The 18844-nt window shown below is 38.3% G+C and overlaps 1 protein-coding gene across 2 annotated transcripts; it reads left to right on the forward strand.

The window, feature by feature from the left end:
- The first annotated feature begins 10434 nt into the window (after positions 1-10434).
- xk (X-linked Kx blood group (McLeod syndrome)) lies at positions 10435-18798 on the forward strand. 2 transcript variants are annotated; one of them, XM_082155345.1, is made up of 4 exons: positions 10435-10905; positions 13307-13569; positions 16266-16761; positions 16871-18798. In XM_082155345.1, exons 1-4 carry the CDS (start codon positions 10661-10663, stop codon positions 16980-16982), a joined length of 1116 nt encoding a protein of 371 aa, XP_082011471.1. In that variant the 5' UTR covers positions 10435-10660; the 3' UTR covers positions 16983-18798. The 2 variants fall into 2 exon arrangements, with proteins under 2 accessions (XP_082011471.1, XP_082011470.1); XM_082155344.1 differs by having other exon boundaries at positions 10437-10905; positions 16266-18798.
- Positions 18799-18844: the final 46 nt, after the last annotated feature.

Consider the following 18844-nt stretch of genomic DNA (forward strand, 5'->3'; position numbering starts at 1 on the left):
GATACCAAGTAGTAATACATTCTGGAAGGAAGAAAAGACTAATCATGAAAAACAAGCAAAGAAAATTCATGTCAAAGGTTATCAGGCTGGCAGCAAATTGCTGTAACCTTTTCAGTAAAACGATGAAAAGGTTCGGTTGAGACCTTTGCTTCTTATCAACTATAGAGATAACCACAGAATTATAGTGCTGTGTTATTATCAGAGCACATCCCTGATGATGGCTGCATGATCGAAAGGTTTCTGCTTCAGTAAATTTCAGCGCACAGATTTTTTTTTATCTCCCTTTACAATATTTCTAATATTTCCCAAACGTTCAGGAGCATGTAAGGTTTTTTTTTTTTTACAGTATTATTCTGTACTGAATGATCAAACTCTTCTATTCATCATAGAATCCAATAAATGTATTAGGCTACAGTTTCCACAAAAATATTAGCACAAGTGTTATCAGCATCAACAACAATAAATCAGCATATTAGAATGATTTCTGAAGGATCATGTGACACTGAAGACTGGAGTAATGATGCTTTACCATCAATAAATTACATTTTAAAATAAATGCAACTTTAAAAAAAAAAAAAAAAAAAATTATATGCAATTAGAATTAGGTCTAGTTAATTTTGATGTTAATTCTTTGTTTGTTGCTACAAAATAATAAAAATCAGGGTTTAAAACTGTAGGCATTACCCCAAAGATTGATGGGGTTGCAAAATTTGAAGAAAAAAAGGTCATAACAATTTCAGATAATCAATCTTTCTGAAGGTTAAGCACCTCCTTTGACAGACCTCCTCCTAAACACCTCCTTATTTCCTTAATCTAACAGCCTGATCAATAGTGGACTGCAAGTAAATCTAGAACATGTACTCTTAGTCGTGTCGAATGGCAGAAGATACTGTATATGTCTGCTTGATCCCTGGAAATCATTAGTGGATCTGAGGGGGTTCTGCTATATGCTGCTCGTGTAACTCTATGAGATTTTCACTATGCACGTAAATGCCATCTTTGCACTGATGGTTGAGAACGGATCACATATGTCCTTATAAATTGATCTCACTTATTCACACATATGAACACTTACATAGGAAGGAAACCATAGCAACCTCACAACCTCACATGGCAGTTGCCATGCCTAGTTCGCACGAAAACAGGACTTTTTTTTTTTTTACTCAGAGTACCTAATTTTGGTCTGACTCACGTTCAAAGATTAAGTAGAGACTAAATTTGTGAATTATATGAGGGCAATATCAAAATTGGCACTAATATTATAGGGAAATTAACATTCTTTCCTATGATTGATGGCTCAGTGTGAGGTGGGTGATGAATGATGGCAGAGCAGAACAGTGAAAAAAAGCTTATGAGCAAAAATGGTGAGTATTTCAAAGAAAAAATATGGGCTGTAATATTTTTGAATAGCCGTCTTTTAATTATATAAATTCAAATGATAACCATATTTTATCCATAGATCAATCCTGCTCATTATGTTAGCTCATTGCAGCTTTCTAAATGAACTACTTTATATGCATACTATACGATGGATGGATGGATGGATGGATGGATGGATGGATGGATGGATGGATGGATGGATGGATGGATGGATGGATGGATGGATGGATGGATGGATTAAAGCTATAATTTGCCTGTAACATGGCAGAACGTTTGCATGTTGTTTCCGAAATGTTACTGATAAGCTTTTGTCCCGATATTTATTTTCCTCTTTATCAGTGCCAACTGAGAGTGATTCATGGCAGATTTTGCCTGGAAACAATGATAAATGTGTTTGCAGTTCTAAAAAGCCTCCATTTCCGTTCTACTCCAAAAAAATTTGGAGTAGGATTTACTTGAAAAAAGCTAGGCAACTTTTTCCACTCAGAAAATGCTAGTAAATTTACAAAGATTTGCCAAGTAAAAACCTAAACATATTTATCAGTAGCTTTAATTAGAAATCTTTAAAGTAAAATTTACTTAGAATATGGAATTAAGTAATCTTTACTTAACCTAGTTAAGTGAAAGTAACAAAGAAAATAAGTCATTTTAACTTGTCTAGTAAAAGGTTGATTATTATCGATTTAGTTGAAATTTCCTTTGCATTACATTTCACTCTAACAATAATATTGAATTATACCAGTCATTTATAGTATGTGTTTTACTTAGATTATCTAAGTAATTTATACTACATCATGTCAGATGTTAAGTATCATGTGAATGCAAAGACCTCAATACTTGGTAGACAATACACAATGACGGTAACATTTGATGGATCGTTTGAATGTGTCATTTTGAGCAGAAAATTTACTCAATGTCACAAAATGGCAAGTTACTAATCCTGACAACAAAAGCAATGATAAAACAGTGTAAATACAGCTGGAAACCAGTGAAAAATGAACCTCATTAATTATTCAAGGTCCAGTGCATGATGGGAACCCCAGTATCAGAAAAGTTGAGTAATTTTTACTTAATTTTATTGAGTTGATATTTACGCTTTCATTTCTACTCGCTTGAATTAAGTACTGATATGGAATTTACTTCGTTTTTTTTTATTCTTGCCTGAACTAACTTTTTCATGTAAATTACATTGGTTTTTTTTCAGTAGTATTTACTTCACCAAAAAATCATTTTTTACAGTAAAAAATCCCAGCAAATAACAAATAAAGAATTTCATGACTGTACACTAGTACCTGCCTGATTCTTTTCTGGAAGACTCTTGAAAGCTTTCTCCAGGTGTTATAGAAATCCATGAAACACATTCACACAGCGTCATTTCTTCTTTGCTTTGATGAACCTACATAAACGAAATGAAAATGTAACTCAGAGAAAATGACTTCAGTGAAAACAGTTGAAAATGGCGTAATTTTTATCCTCTAACACTCCCTTTGCATACATCATACAGAACATACAGGCCTTTTGCTGACTACAAAGAAGTAAATAAGAAAATAAAAAGGAATTGAGACACAATTGACAATTACATGAACCCATACAAGGCACAGCTGATCTCTATGGGGTTTCCACTCACATAAATGTAATGACGCAGAGCACTCTATTCACAGTCATTTATCTAACAGCTACAGAAGAGGACCTTCTTTCCATCCTCTTCCGTTTATAGGGCCCGATCTCAGTGGAAAATCACACAATGATTAAGCCTTTCGTTCTCTTTAGTGTGGCAATTCAACTTTAGAATTCGAGCTGGATTACCGCTGGGTTTTATGACACGCTGGTCAAGATAATGCATCGCCTGAGCCCACCAGAAGGCCCAAAAACCAGTTGAGATTTTTACTAGGGTTTTCAAGCTTGATAGTTACATTGTTTAATTAGAAACCCTGTCAATGAGGCATCAGTTGTCAGTAGTCAGACCATTTCTGTGGTCTGTTAAAAACACACAGAAACAGGTAGAAGTGGAAATTGGGCTATTATTATATTATCTTGATTTTAAAATGACATTTCTGATTGTTTTATATTGTATGTGTCTGGCTTTTGACTGAAAATCTAGCTATCTGTCATTCTTCCACCTCTCTAACCTTTCGCTTGCTTCCTCTCTCGCTTATGAAGCTGTGTGTTTATGTTTGAGGGTCTATGAGATCATATCCAATTTATCTTACATTCTCTTGAGTCAGCGCCAATACTAATCCCGTTTGGAGTGCCTGGAGGAATAGCAGAGCGGAGTGGAATGGGGGTCCGTAATCATTGCAGAAATCAGTTCCTGAAAAACTGTCAAATTACACAGAAATGGGATCCTATTACGTTGCATTTTATAGATTAGCTCACAAAACACACACAAACAGAGCTTGATAAATCGATAAGACTATGGGAATCTATCTCAAGTATTAAATGGGCACACACTGTGAGCTGTAAACATCGCTCTTATTCTTACCACTCACTGGTTTTAGGATTTTCCGAATTGAATTTCCCCAGCCTAGTGGATCAGGCAGAAAAGGCACTTACTGAATATAATAATGAATGAGACTGAATGTAGGGCCTACTGTAAAACTTTCACCTGCATGTAATCAGTGCCTTTAAAAAAAATTCAGGGCACATCACGTAAGAAGGTATGAAAGTCTGTTTCAGCCTCAGAGGAAAAAAAATGTTTAATGTCATGTAAAGTGCAATCACATTTTGAGATGTAAAGTCGCAATTGCAGGAAATGAAGCAATTTTGAGATTGAGGCTGCATCTTAAATCGCATTCTTCCCAACTATATAGCACCACAACACAACTTACGTGGTTAAGACAACATGGCAGATGTGGTATGTCCAGATTACATTACTACACACATATATATAGAACATACGTTCTTACCCACTAAGCAAAATGATGTCCAAAACACGTCTTTTCAACGTCTTTGTCACAAAAGTCGGACGTTGAAAATATGTCCACTGAGGAGCCAGAATGAAAGTTTTTATGACGTCTTTTTTTGACGTGTTCTGCACGTCCGATATCTAGACGTTCATCAAACCTTCATACAAGGTTAAAACTAGTTCAGATGTGGCCATTGTGGACATATTTCAACATCATTTATGGTCTCATTTAGACATAATTACTTTGACTATTGCTGTCAGATGATCTTAGTGAGAATTAACAGAGGTTTAGATGTTGATATTTGTTTAATTTGAAGTGTCACCATTGTGGTGATCAGTGTTTGCTTTAGTTGGGCTCTTGGTCCCCTTTCTTTTTACTTTAACTTTTCTTTGGCTGCTGTAAGAGTGTGTTTGTGTAACACAATTGTTTAGGCAGAGAAAGCCTAGAAAAAGTATAAGGTGTTATCAGCTCAATGATGATGATGACATAATCATCACAAAATGGGCATCTAATATTGTGTTTAAAGTTTTGTGTTTATATTTGGCGTTCATAACCACCAACCTTGTGGGACTGCATTATTGGTGCCAAAAGCATTAAGATGATCACTTATTTGAAGGTGTATAAAAAGCATGTGCACAAGATGTTTTGAGCAAATGTATCATATAGTGACACAGAGACATATGATTCACAACAATGGTGACAATAATAAAAAAAAAAAGCTTCATGCTGCAATGCATGATGGCTTTCATAGTACAAAACTCATCCTTAATTCCCAAGCTTTATGGTTTTGATTGTCACCGTTGTTGTGATTCATATCCAAAATCTTGATGTCTGTGTGTGACTACGTGATACACTTGCTCAAAACATCATGTGCACATGCTTTTTATACACCTTCAAATAAGTGATCATTTTAATGCTTTAGGCACCAATAATGCAGTCCCACAAGGTTGGTGGTTATGAATGCCAAAGCATCTGACAACATTAGATGCTTGTTTTGTGATGATTTCATGATCATCAATAAGCTGAAAACAGCTGATCCTACTTATTATTGGCTTTCTCTGCCACAACAATTGTGTTTTACAAACACACAGTTAAAGCAGTCAAATAAAACTAACGGGGACCAAGAGCCCAACTAAAGCAAACACTGATCACCACAATGGTGACACTTCAAATTAAACAAATATCAACATCTAAACCTCTGTTAATTCTCACTAAGATCATCTGACAGCAATAGTCAAAGTAATTATGTCTAAATGAGACCATAAATGATGCTGAAATATGTCCACAATGGCCACATCTGAACTAGTTTTAACCTTGTACGAAGGTTCGATGAACGTCTAGATATCGGACGCGCAGAACACGTCAAAAAAAGACGTCATAAAAACGTTAATTCCGGCTCCTCAGTGGACATATTTTCAACGTCCGACTTTTGTGACAAAGACGTTGAAAAGACGTGTTTTGGACATCATTTTGCTTAGTGGGTAGCAGTCATGAAGTAATTACTTATTCAAAATAAGTACCTACTCAAGAGAGTATGCGATTTCGAATGCAGCCATAGTCACAATGTGAAATATAAAGTCGTAATTATGAGAAATTGCTTGCCATGAGAAAAAGTATGTCGTGTTCAAGGTTATATATAAAAAAAGAAAACTCTGGAAAAAAGAAAAAAATGGAATGGATTGACTTGTTATACATTTTCATTACTTTGCCAACATATACGGCATTTGGCTTTAATTTAATTTGAACTAATTAATTTGATCTAATGAACTCTTATTCAGGGTGACTTGCAAAAAGTGCTTTTTAGTTGCACTTAAGACTTCAAGAAGTCAAGCATATAATTCAGAAATGTTATTTTCAGGAAAATAAGTGCTTCCTGTATACAAAGAAGTGCTCTACTACAAAACCTGATAGAAACAATTTGTTTTTTTAACAATCAAATTGGTACAAATACGCAAACACAAATAATGAAAATATTGTAGATAGAGGTGAGTCATCATGAGTCTGCACCTGAAGATTGGGAGGAGGTTGATTAGATCCTGACCCTGGGGTCTTAGAACACAAAGCACTGGGCCCTGCTGGAGGGGACAGCTCTAATTGGGCAAGTCATGGTCCAAGGGATAAGCATGTATAGTTTGTACTGTAGGGGGTTGTCCGTTGACTGCTATGTATGCTACTTATGATTAATCTGAGAGCACTGTTTTATCCTGCAGTGCTTTAATCAGGGTCTAAAGCGCCCTCTATTGGTGTTTGCTATTCATTACAGCTAATGCATGAGTAATGTTGATATGCACAGCAGTGCTATTAATAATACAAAAAATCCGTTCTAAATTCAAATGAAAAATGTGTAATTATAAAGTCCCATAAACTATTAGCTCTACCATATCTGGACTGGATAGGCCACAATCCTTTAATATGAAATTATTATTTAATTATTATCCTATGGTTTTCTTTAAATTAACGTTCAACCCGACCACCCAGCATGTTAACTTTTTCTCTGCAGTTATAGACCTTCTGTAGCCCCGCCCCTTTTCAGCTCTGAGCTCGTTGTGCTCTGTATTTTTGTGCTTTGTTGTGCGGTTTGTATTTCCACAGCATGAAGGTAAGATTTAAATCTTCCCGGTCCACTGACATTTGTTATGACATCCGCTTCTAACATTTCAGTGCTCATGATAACTTTTGTTAACTCTACAATAAGTAGGCCTAAATCCACTTCACCAGCTAATAACTCTTTGGCAGAGATTCCATAGAAATTTACCGAGCTACTGCAAAAATGGAAGTTCAAAGACGATATTCTAAAGATGGCTGCACACTTGTTACTCTGTCCCAGATGGCACACTTCCGCCCTGTCCTAAATGGCACTCGTGGTCTTCCTCTGAGTCGGTACTTACGTGACGTAATGCCGCTTTGGACACCGGCATGAACACCGGCACAAACACCGGCACGTACACGAACACTGGCACATACATGGACACCGGCACGGACACCGGCACGTACAAGAACACCGGCACAGACACTGGCACGGACACCAGCATGTACAAGAACACCGGCACAGACACCGGCACGGTCACCAGCATGGACACCGGCATGGATAAGGACACAGGTTACCGTCCACCGGTTACTGGCATGGACACCGGCACGGATAAGGACACAGGTTACTGTCCACCGGTTACTGGCATGGACACCGGCACGGATAAGGACACAGGTTACTGTCCACCGGTTACCGACACGGATACGGACACCGGCACGGACATGGACACCGGCACCAACATGGACACAACGGCACAGACACTGGCACGGACACCGGCACGGATAAGGACACCAGCACGAACACCGGCACGGACACCGTAACGAACACTGGCTTGGATAAGGACACCGGCACGGACATGGACACCGGCACCAATATGGACACAACGGCATGGACACTGGCTCGGACACCGGAACGAACACTGGCATGGATAAGGACACCGGCACGGACATGGACACAACGGCACAGACACCGGCACGGACACCGGCACGGATAAGGACACCAGCACGGACACCGACACAGACACCGGCACGGATAAGGACACCGGCATGAACACCGGCACGGACACCGGAACGAACACTGGCATGGATAAGGACACCGGCACGGACATGGACACAATGGTACGGACACCGTTACGGATAAGGACACCGGCACGGACACCGACACGGACCCCGGCATGGATAAGGACACTGGCATGGATAAGGACACCAGCATGAACACCGGCACGGACACTGGAACGAACACTGGCACGAACACAGGCATGGACACCGGCACGGATAAGGACACCAGCACGAACACCGGCACGGACACCGGAACGAACACTGGCATGGATAAGGACACCGGCACGGACATGGACAACGGCACGGACACCGGAACGAACACTGGCATGGATAAGGACACCGACACGGACATGGACACCGGCACCAACATGGACACAACGGCACGGACACCAGCACGGATAAGGACACCGGCACGGACACCGACACGGACACCGGCACGGATAAGAACACCGGCACGGATAAGGACACCGGCACGGACACCGACACGGACACCGGAACGAACACTGGCATGGATAAGGACACCGGCACGGACATGGACACAATGGTACGGACACCGTTACGGATAAGGACACCGGCACGGACACCGACACGGACCCCGGCATGGATAAGGACACTGGCACGGATAAGGACACCAGCATGAACACCGGCATGGACACTGGAACGAACACTGGCACGAACACAGGCATGGACACCGGCACGGATAAGGACACCAGCACGAACACCGGCACGGACACCGTAACGAACACTGGCATGGATAAGGACACCGGCACGGACATGGACAACGGCACGGACACCGGAACGAACACTGGCATGGATAAGGACACCGACACAGACATGGACACCGGCACCAACATGGACACAACGGCACGGACACCGGCACGGATAAGGACACCGGCACGGACACCGACACGGACACCGGCACGGATAAGAACACCGGCACGGAAAAGGACACCGGCATGGACACTGGCACAGACACCTTCACGGACACTGGCACCAACATGGACACACCGGCACGGACACAAACACCGGCACCAACATGGACACACCGGCACGGACACCGCTACGGTCACCGGCAAGGACACCGGCACGGATAAGGACACAGGTTACTGTCCACCGGTTACCAGCACGGACACCGGCACCAACACCGGCACCAACATGGAGAGAATCTATTTTACACTCTTGCTGGTTTACCAGTCATTGCTTATTTCTTAGGACTTATCTTATATTTTAATTACTTTTTTTAACAGTAAGAAATTTGAAATTCTGAAATGATACATTCAAAATAGACTTTTAAAGTAATTTTTACTTTTTAATGTCTATAACCTTTGTCAACATTTCGCTTCAGTATAGTTTTGACCAGTAGAAATTCCTGCCAGTAAATTTAGGTAGGGCAGATTCTGGGTCTTAGAGCTAGTTTATGATAAACATTTTGTAAGCATATTCTGATCAGAGAGCACTGAACACATCAGACACACTTTTGGCAGAATTCTCATGTCCTTGCGTTATTCAGCCTGAGGGTGGCGTTCTAATGATGATTGACATACTTTAGTCCACGCGACAAACGCATCTTAATGTATTTATTGCGTCCGAATGTTGTTTTAGAATGCTGCAAGTTATGTACTGTAGGAATTCCAGTGAGAAAAAAAAAAAAAAAAAAACATAAAACAAACACAATATAACTACTGTATCTAAAGGCTATTCACATGAGCACGTTTAAACTAAAGGGTTTATACTTTTATTAATTTGATACGCTAGTCCACATAGGAAGAACAGACTGTTATAGTTACGGACCTGATGCAGACACGTACGGTTAGAAATCTGAGAGCGCGCTGCAGTTCCATTTTCCTCCACAGATTTACATTGGAAATGCTTTGGGGCGCTGTAGAGCTAGGGAGGGCTCCGAGATGGCCCGCTTACTATCATATAGGCTACAGTACATGCCTGCCGAATCCATGCGCTACATTTTAATATATCCTGCTCACTTTACGTCTTAAAACAGTCTAGAAAATTCTGAACACATTTATAATTTATTATTATTTCAGTGTATAGAGGTCTATGTTTGGATTAATATTTTGGTATATTTGGTATATTTTGGTATAGGCCTACCTACCCATACAGACGAGCCGCGGCTGATTTCGACTGTTATGTCATAATTATGACTTTTTAAATAATAATTTTGACTTTTCATATCATAATTATGTAGCCTAATATAGTATGTAATAGACTTAGTAATTTCCACTTTTTATTTGATAATTATGATTTACAAAAGCATTGCTACATTTGGAACCGCATAGCACTGCTCTTACTATTTTTGCCACAGAAAGAAAGATGGTAAAAGTAGAAGGATACGAGTAGTAGGCTATAGTATGCGGATCTGAATTCAGAACGTGACTTTTTTTCTTATGTGGCATAAATTGGCATTAATCCATCCCAGCAATAATCCATCCTATGGAAACCTAACTCTGGATTGAAATATTTACTTGTAGGTATTTTAGCATTATAATATGGCACTAAATGTGCTCAACCCAGGATGTCAGATAAATGCCGATGGTGATCACTGACTGTAGTAGAACGTAGCATGTTCATGTAGCATGAACACGCTGCTGACACTGACAGCAGTAAATATTGAGCTCACTGCGCCCTCTACCGGTTAGATTTGTAATAGTAACAGATCTATTCGCCGCGGTGATCAGCTGTGAATCTGCAGCTGGTGGTTGATGCGTCCACTGGAACTTCAAAATGCTGGCTCGTGAGATCAGAGAGCAGAAAAGAAACATGGCTGAGTGAGGATGAGACTACCCAGCTCTGTCCTTGTGTCGGTCTCTTTGTTTACGGCCGAGACCACGGCGGCTCTGTATCTGAGCAGCACTTACCGCTCCGCTGGTGATCAGATTTGGCAGTGTTTCACGCTCCTCTTCACGCTTGTGCCATCCGTGCTGGTGCAGCTCACACTTATCTTTATTCACAGAGACCTGAGCAGAGACAGACCTCTAGTACTGCTGCTTCATATATTACAATTAGGACCAATAATAAGGTAAGTGGCGACTCTCATTTTGCTAATGTCCAAGGATGCGTTTCTTTAACGCTACAAGCCTCGCAGGCTCTGTGGAGGGAATTATAGGCTACCCATCCAAATACTGGATAAATATGCAAACGATGTCCATTGTGAGCGTCTACACATAACAAAGGTGTTTCCCCTCACCCCCCTTTTTTTCTCACGCGCAAAATGAACCTGTGCTTTACCTATTCATACATATATTGAATATTTGTCGTTTAATTTATAGTCCATGTTGCGCATTCATGTCAAAGGTTTCATGGTTCAAGGATTCATGTCCCCGGGTTTCCATAAAATCTGTACCTTCTCATTTTTGAAAAGGTGATTTTGAATAAATGTTTAAGGTGTTAACATTCTATTAGACAAATAAATGTAATGTATATTTGGATAGCATATATGTATATATATCTATTTTTAAAGTATAAGGACTGCAGGGTTAGTTTACAATTCGTTATCTGATTTTTTTCTCAAGGCCATTGCATTGCAGGTGTTTATTGCAAATAGAATTTAATGCTGATAATTCTACAGAAATGCAGTTTCATTCATTATTATTCTATACAAAGTAATGGTAATAGCACTGTAAAATAAGAGGCACATCATAAATAGATGATGATGTCATCATGATTTTTTTATTTTATTTATGGAATTTAGCAAGTGAATTCATGACAGTAAGCGAATAACACCCTAACAACAACAACAACAACCCTCTTGTAACGTTATCATAAAATTCCTGTTATTTTATTTTATTTTATTTTATTTTATTTTATTTTATTTTATTTTATTTTATTTTATTTTAGGTTAGGTTATTTTTTTGTGAACCAATTACTAATATTCCTATAATTAATCATAATTTCTATTTTTAATAAATGCTGTTCTTTTTAACTTTTTATTGGTCAATGAATCCTGAAAAAAAAGTATCACAGGCTCCAAAAAAAAAAAAAAAAAATTAAGCAGCACAACTGTTTCCACCATTGATAATAAATCAACATATAAGAATGATTTCTGAAGGATCATATGACACTGAAGTCTGGAGTAATGACGCAGAAAATTCAGCTTTGCATCACAGAAATAAATTATATTTTTAAGAATATTATGGAAAATGTAATCATATTACATTTTCTTTCTTTATTTTTGATTAAATAAATGCAGGCTTGATGAGCATAAGAGACTTCTTTCAAAAACATAAAAAAATTGAAATGTTTCCAAACTGTACCATGCCACTTATGGAGAATTTGTGTCCTTAGATTATCTATTAGTAGTTATTGGTGTTATTGACAGCTTCCATTCCAGTCCAGGCCTCACAGTAAAACCCCATCTCTATCAGTCTGTGTGTTGTTGCATTGACCATGTGCATAATTGAATCATTGATATATTTCCTCTATTTCTCTAATAGTACAGTTTAGCAACGATTCATATTAAGCTCAGCACAGTTTCAGCCCTGTGTCATTAATGTTTCATTCAGTTGTTTATTTCCTTGAGTTTGTGTGAATGGCCTGTTAAATCTCTCTTGGCCTTCTCTTAACAAGCTCTCATCCATCACATTATCACCAAGGTTGCCGACAACCTATTACTGTAAGATGGCAAGGTTGTTGTCAAGGTTTGGGATAGGAAATGCTCACTCAAGGATTGGCACCTACTACCTGTCCTGTGAGACATAGTCTCTGCATTTTAAATGAAAGAGATGGACAGATAGTCCACTGAGGCCTTAGAATAGCTGTCCTCGGGTAAGCTACAACTAAACTGGTGAGCTTTCATTGGATTGAGTGCAATTCTCTGAGCACTGACACGGTCTACTGTGACACGGCAGATGGATATAAGTAGGATCCAACAATTATAGGACATTCCAGCAAACCCAGCGACCCCTTAATATAAAAATGGTTGCTTTTCTGGGTTGCTATGCTTAATTAAATAACACTACTAAACATTATGGTAAACCAGTGCTGATCAGGTTTCTGGTCAATTTTGCTTTTGTTTTGTTAATTTTATTTTAATAATAAAAAGAACCAAAGGCAATATATGCTGTTTCTTTCAGCTATAATTTAAAAGGTATAGAACAATGTTATTTTATATATTTATTTTATTTAAAAAATTAAAATAACCAAAGGCAAAAGTTTTTTTTTTTTAATTATTTTTATTATTATTATTATTTTTTTTATTTTTTTTTAACCAAAGGCATTATATGTTGTTTATTTCAACTATAATTTAAAAAGTTGTAGAACTATTTATTTTATTTTATTTTATTAAACAAAGGCATTACATGTTGTTTATTTCAACTGTAATTTAAAAAGGTATATAACTATTTTGATTTTATGAAATATAATTTATTTTCTATACCTTATCATTTGAAAGGCTATAGAACGGTTTCATTTGATTCCATTAGGTGCCTGGATGCCTTTTGTATCTATGGCAGTGCTGGAAAGGTGGAGGAGCCGTATGTCACCATCACCCGTAAGAGGCAGATTCCCCGGGACGGGCAGACCGAAGAGGTGGAGCAAGAAGTGGGCCAGGCGGAGGGGAAGTTAGTCACGCACAGAGCCGCTTTCGCCAGGACCTCGGTCATACAGGCCTTCCTGGGCTCTGCACCCCAGCTCACGCTGCAGCTCTACATCTGTGTGCTGCAGAAAGGGGTGTCTATCGGCAGAGGTGAGAAGTGAGAACACACACATTCGCGATCACGAGCACTCTTGTGTATAGGCAGCAGCAGTACTGACTGCACATTTTACAAGATGAGATTTTTGTCACTGAATTCTGCTGCACTGTGCTGCGACTCAACCTTTCAGGAGCTTTCAGGTTATAATTGTAGCGTCCATTGTCCAACTGAACTAAATGGTTTTTATTTCTCTATAAAAGCAAAGAACAGTGGGGCTGTAATGTAATCGGTGTATGGCCAAAAAACGTTTAACACCAGTGACACAGACTTCTGCAGCAAGTCTATTTGTAATAAATGAATTATCCGTGCACATGATTTTTTTATTTTTTATTCATGTGCCCTCGTATTCTTTAATCAAAATAACTTCCAGCAACGTCTCTTCTCTTCTCTGATGATGTGTTTACTGGCATGACGGCATGACAACATGTCAATCACACGAGATCACAGCAATAGCAAACCACACCCAATCAATTCCTGATGGACAAAATCAAGTCCCACCCTACATTTTTTTTCTAGTTTGAGAAGCCGCTTCACTCGGAAAGGCTATATGTCACAATAGAAAAAAAGAAGACGATCGCAACTACCATTTCATGCCGATTTAAAAAACAAAATGTTGGATAAATACAGTTCCAGAATGAGACTTCTTAAGTCATCTTAAGGGTTTCTAGAGCATGACTAAGACTTTTCTTATTCCTGCTTTGTTTTCGTTCTGTTATCTGGCCTTGTGAAGTACAGCAAAGTGGAGCACTGCAAGCTTATGAGTTTCACTGTTAATGAGTTTTGTCATTCTCCACCACATCTGTAAAGTGTTAAATGTCAGGGAGAACAATTGGTTTTTATGTCAATGAGGCATGTCATGTTTCCGCCCAACAAGTATGGTCTGTACACAGTCTTTGTTGCATATTCTGTAAGTTTTTTTCTTCTTTTTTGCATGTTTCCTCCATAGAATATCTTTGTAAGTCCTCTCTATCGAAGGTGGAACTGTTCCCCACGTCACCCGTCTAAATTTAACAGGCTCCTCTCAGTGATACATTCTGCACACATGCTTGAGTTTCAACTAATGCCTCTGAAATGACTTTGACTGGTGTACTTTATCTATTTCCTCTTGCTATCACAAGGACGCACACTTTGTTTCTGAGAATATCAGCTAAAATAGATAGCGTGTTTTCAGACAGGGCCTCAACAGACAGAAATAATTTCTAAACTGGACAACAGATAAATTAATTTAATGAAATCCCCCGAAGCACTTCACAACAAAGGAAATTGGAAATCCCTGAAAATAACCAATAAACAACTCATACACTGCCAATGTATATTGTGTCTGACACTACAGTACATTAAAAATCTTTTATATTTTATATTCAGAAAGTTTATTTTGATTAATGTATTACTTGTATTATTTGATAATTAAAAGCTGAAATAAATAGAAATGATTTCAAATAAAAACTATAATAAACGAAGTATACTGCCAATATACTACGCTACAGAACACCACAGCCAATATCTTTTTTATTGTTTATGTTTATTGTTATTTTTTGTAAACCTGGAACTAAACAGAACGTTTTATGAATTTGCATAAAAATCCCTCCCCCATTTCCCTGGAAGTAAACTGAAAGTTATCATGATTAACTACCTAATATGAGAATAATGTAATTAATGAAAATGTCAAATGTGTGTTTTATTACTTAAGCAAGCAAAAGTCTATTTTGGACTGTTGGACCCCACTGTAAATTGTTGGCAGCTGTGTCACTGTACACTGAATATTAAGATGTATAGTCCCGACTCTGCCTCGCAGGTATTTTGTCATCCGTACTGCATGAGGAATGTGTTGGCAGCCTTGCAGTCTGTCCTTGAAAGCAGTATTGCAGATGGAAGACCATAATGGACAGTGAATCAGTCTGACCCCATTACCCATGAGGCATAGAGTAATGAAACGGTGACTGACTTTAGATCAGATGGAAGGCTGAAAGAGGCCATATGTTTGCACTGCTGGTGGCTTTAGGCCTTCAGGGTTTCTGCTTTTGTTATTCTTTTATTACTTAACAGCATAGTAAATTATGTAACCAAGTGGCAACATATTGTGCACCGCAGTTATGGAGGCGGTGATTAAGGATAAATGAATAAATATAATAATATGAGAATAAATGACTTGATAAAACAAACACAATTATTTTTAAATTAAATTTAGTCCTGAATTTATTATTTTCTGTATTTATTTTTAACTTTATTTTTATATTTATTTATGCATTCATTTATTTTTATATTTATTTATAACCATATGTGTTTAGTTTAATATTTATAGTCTATTATCATTTTTTCTTTTCTTTGAGTTATGAATTTTATTTTATTATTTTATTTGTTTTTATATTTATTTATTCCTGTGTTTAGTTTAATATTTATTTATATATTTATAGTGTATTATTTTATTTTTTTTACATTTCTTTGAGTTATTTTATTTTATTATTTATTATTTTGTTTTATTTATTTATTTATGCTTCATTTATTATTATATTAATTTTTCAAATATTTTATTTTATTTTATTTTACCTCCCTACATAGTAGAGTGGTTTATTCCATATCCACATATCTAACACAAGATCTTTGTTCAATTGCTAGTTTTAACCACAAATTATGTTTTTACTGAATTTTGTGATTTATTTCTTTTTTCTTTTTTTTTTCTCCCTACCAGGTACATTGATGGTCATTTCCCTTCTCTCAATTGTATATGGAGCCCTACGCTGCAATATTCTCGCCATAAAGATACGCTATGATGATTACGAAGTGTCCGTGCGTCCGTTGGCGTACCTGTGCGTGTTCCTGTGGCGAGGGTTCGAGATCGCCACGCGCGTGACCGTTCTGGTCCTCTTCAGCTCGGTGTTGAAGGTGTGGGTGCTTCCGGTGGTGTCGGTCAACTTCGTCCTGTTCTTTCTTCGGCCGTGGGTTATCTTCTGGAGCAGCCGCTCTCCGTTCCCGGAGAACATCGAGAAGACGTTGACGCGTGTGGGGACCACTATCGTCCTCTGCATGCTGACCTTCCTGTACGCTGGCATCAACGTGTTCTGCTGGTCCGCTGTTCAGCTCAGATTGGACGACCCCGATTTGATCGATAAGGGTCAGGCGTGGAGGCGGGTGGCAGTGTATTATTCCCTCCGTTTTGTGGAGAACACGGGGCTGACTTTGATGTGGTACGTCCACCGGACTGAGTTCTACCAATGGGTGGATGCTCCAGTGTTAGAAATACTGCTGTTGTTGGGTTATGCCACAGCTGTGTTTTTTATGTTACTCTTTTACCAGTTCTGCCACCCTTGCAGGCAACTGTTCTCATCCAGTCCAGCACAGGGCTTTTGGGAGTGCTGTGGATCTCTCTGCCTGCTACGTGGGACTCTTCCCCAGCCGGGCTCCATAAGGACCAAACCACCAGGGAAAGACAATGGAGACGATCCACCCTGCGTTACCAAAGGGGACATCGGGCAGAGTTTGTGCGGCGCTGTGTGAGCAAAGCACAACTTAAAGGAATAGTTCACCCAAAAATTACAATTCTGTCATCATTTACTCACCTTTATGGTGTTCCAAACACATAAGATATTGGTTAATCTTCAAAACAAAAATGTATTTTTAATGAAACCTGAACCTTCTACTGAAAGTCCATGTAACCAAAACATAGAAGATCCAAAATGGTCATAAAGGCATCGTAAAATGAATCTACTTGAATCGAGTGGTTTAATCCAAGTCTTGTGAAGAGATATGATAACTTTAAATGATTTAGCCATTTATTCACATTTAAACACATGAGAGCGCATCACATATGGTTAGAAGAAATCTCATTGGTTCTCGTGAGTGTGTGAAGCATTTGATGCATGCACAAGCTTCTGTTTTTATAATATGTTCAGTATGTGAAGATCATTGTTTAGATGTAAACAAAAGCCTAAATTAAATCTGTTCATCATCTAAAGCGATCGTATGTCTTCACAAGACTTTGAATAAATGTTTTGATTTATATGGATTCGTTTTACAACGCCTTTTTGGATCTTTTAAGTTTTCGTTTTTTGGACAGAGGGACAGAAACCTTTTGATGACTAAATCAATGATGAAGTCTCATCGGTTTGGAACGACATGAGGGCGAGTACATAATGACAGAAAGACATGCAGGTTTGGAACACGAGGGTGAATGACAGAATTTTCATTTGTAGGTGAACTATTCCTTTAAAAACAATGTCATGAAGTGCCCTTTAAGGATCAAAAGGGAAAAATGAAATTAAAATGTTGGATTTCTGCCTTTTACACTTTATGGTGGAATGTAAGAGGCAACGTTTGTTGAACTTTCAGATGAATATACTTTTTTTTCTTGTTTTGTTTACAAAGCATATGAGCCAGCATGGTCCACTGAAGTGCATGTGAATTTCCCTAACAAGATGAAACCGCTGCTTTTGTCTTGTGATGTGGGAGCGCTCTGTCCCTTGTTCGGTGTCGGTTTGATTAATGTTATAGCTTCTAATCTCTCTCAGTGTCTGCATTATTTACAGCAGATTTATTTAAAAGATTGTATTTGCGAAGTTTCGTTGATTTCTCCATCACTTTAAGGGCATTGCTTTCTTGACAACCTCTCAGGTTCATTATTAGTACTTCTTAATACTAATTTAATGCTTAAAATATTATTATCATTTTATTACTTAAAAAACAAAAATAGTAAGACTGTTAAATTAGTTCTGATTGGTCATATGATAGTGTCCTATCTTATGACAACATATGGCCTAAATTCAAGTAAATGCCTATAAATGCTTTCAGATTGTAAGGATCTATGAATAGTAAATATGATTGAGTTACCAGGCCAGGATCTTCATAATCCTACAAAGAATAATTTAATTGATTGTTTTTCCTTTGTTTACACTCCTATTTTGAACTCGTCTCATCTGGGACCCCCTTTTGCACAATGTTCTCATTTTTCCTACAAAAAGTATAAAATGTCATTCTTTTCATAGAGGGCAGTATATGATTGTATCTTAACTTTACTGCCCCCCCGTGGGGTGTTGAATGAACGAGTTAACTCATTTAGCAAGACTGTGGTCAGGGTTGCATCTGGAAACTCCCTTAAAAACATGTCCATAAGCACTGTATAGCACATCACATCACTGCTTTTGATATGTGCAACTGTCAGCTACACCAATAATAAAATAAATAAATAAAAGAGAATGATATTTTGTCCATGAAAGGACATCAGTTTATTGATCTTTTCTGTCTGTCTATATGTGTGGGGCCAGGTTCACGTAA

This window comes from Leuciscus leuciscus (assembly GCF_965113295.1).
Source record: "Leuciscus leuciscus genome assembly, chromosome: 23".
Classification (NCBI taxonomy): domain Eukaryota; kingdom Metazoa; phylum Chordata; class Actinopteri; order Cypriniformes; family Leuciscidae; genus Leuciscus; species Leuciscus leuciscus.

Coding starts and splice junctions, on each gene's coding strand:
- xk (XM_082155344.1), top strand. CDS start 10,661: ATGAGACTACCCAGCTCTGTCCTTGTGTCGGTCTCTTTGTTTACGGCC. Junction 10,906..13,306: donor CAATTAGGACCAATAATAAG/GTAAGTGGCGAC, acceptor TGATTCCATTAG/GTGCCTGGATGCCTTTTGTA. Junction 13,570..16,265: donor AGGGGTGTCTATCGGCAGAG/GTGAGAAGTGAG, acceptor TCTCCCTACCAG/GTACATTGATGGTCATTTCC.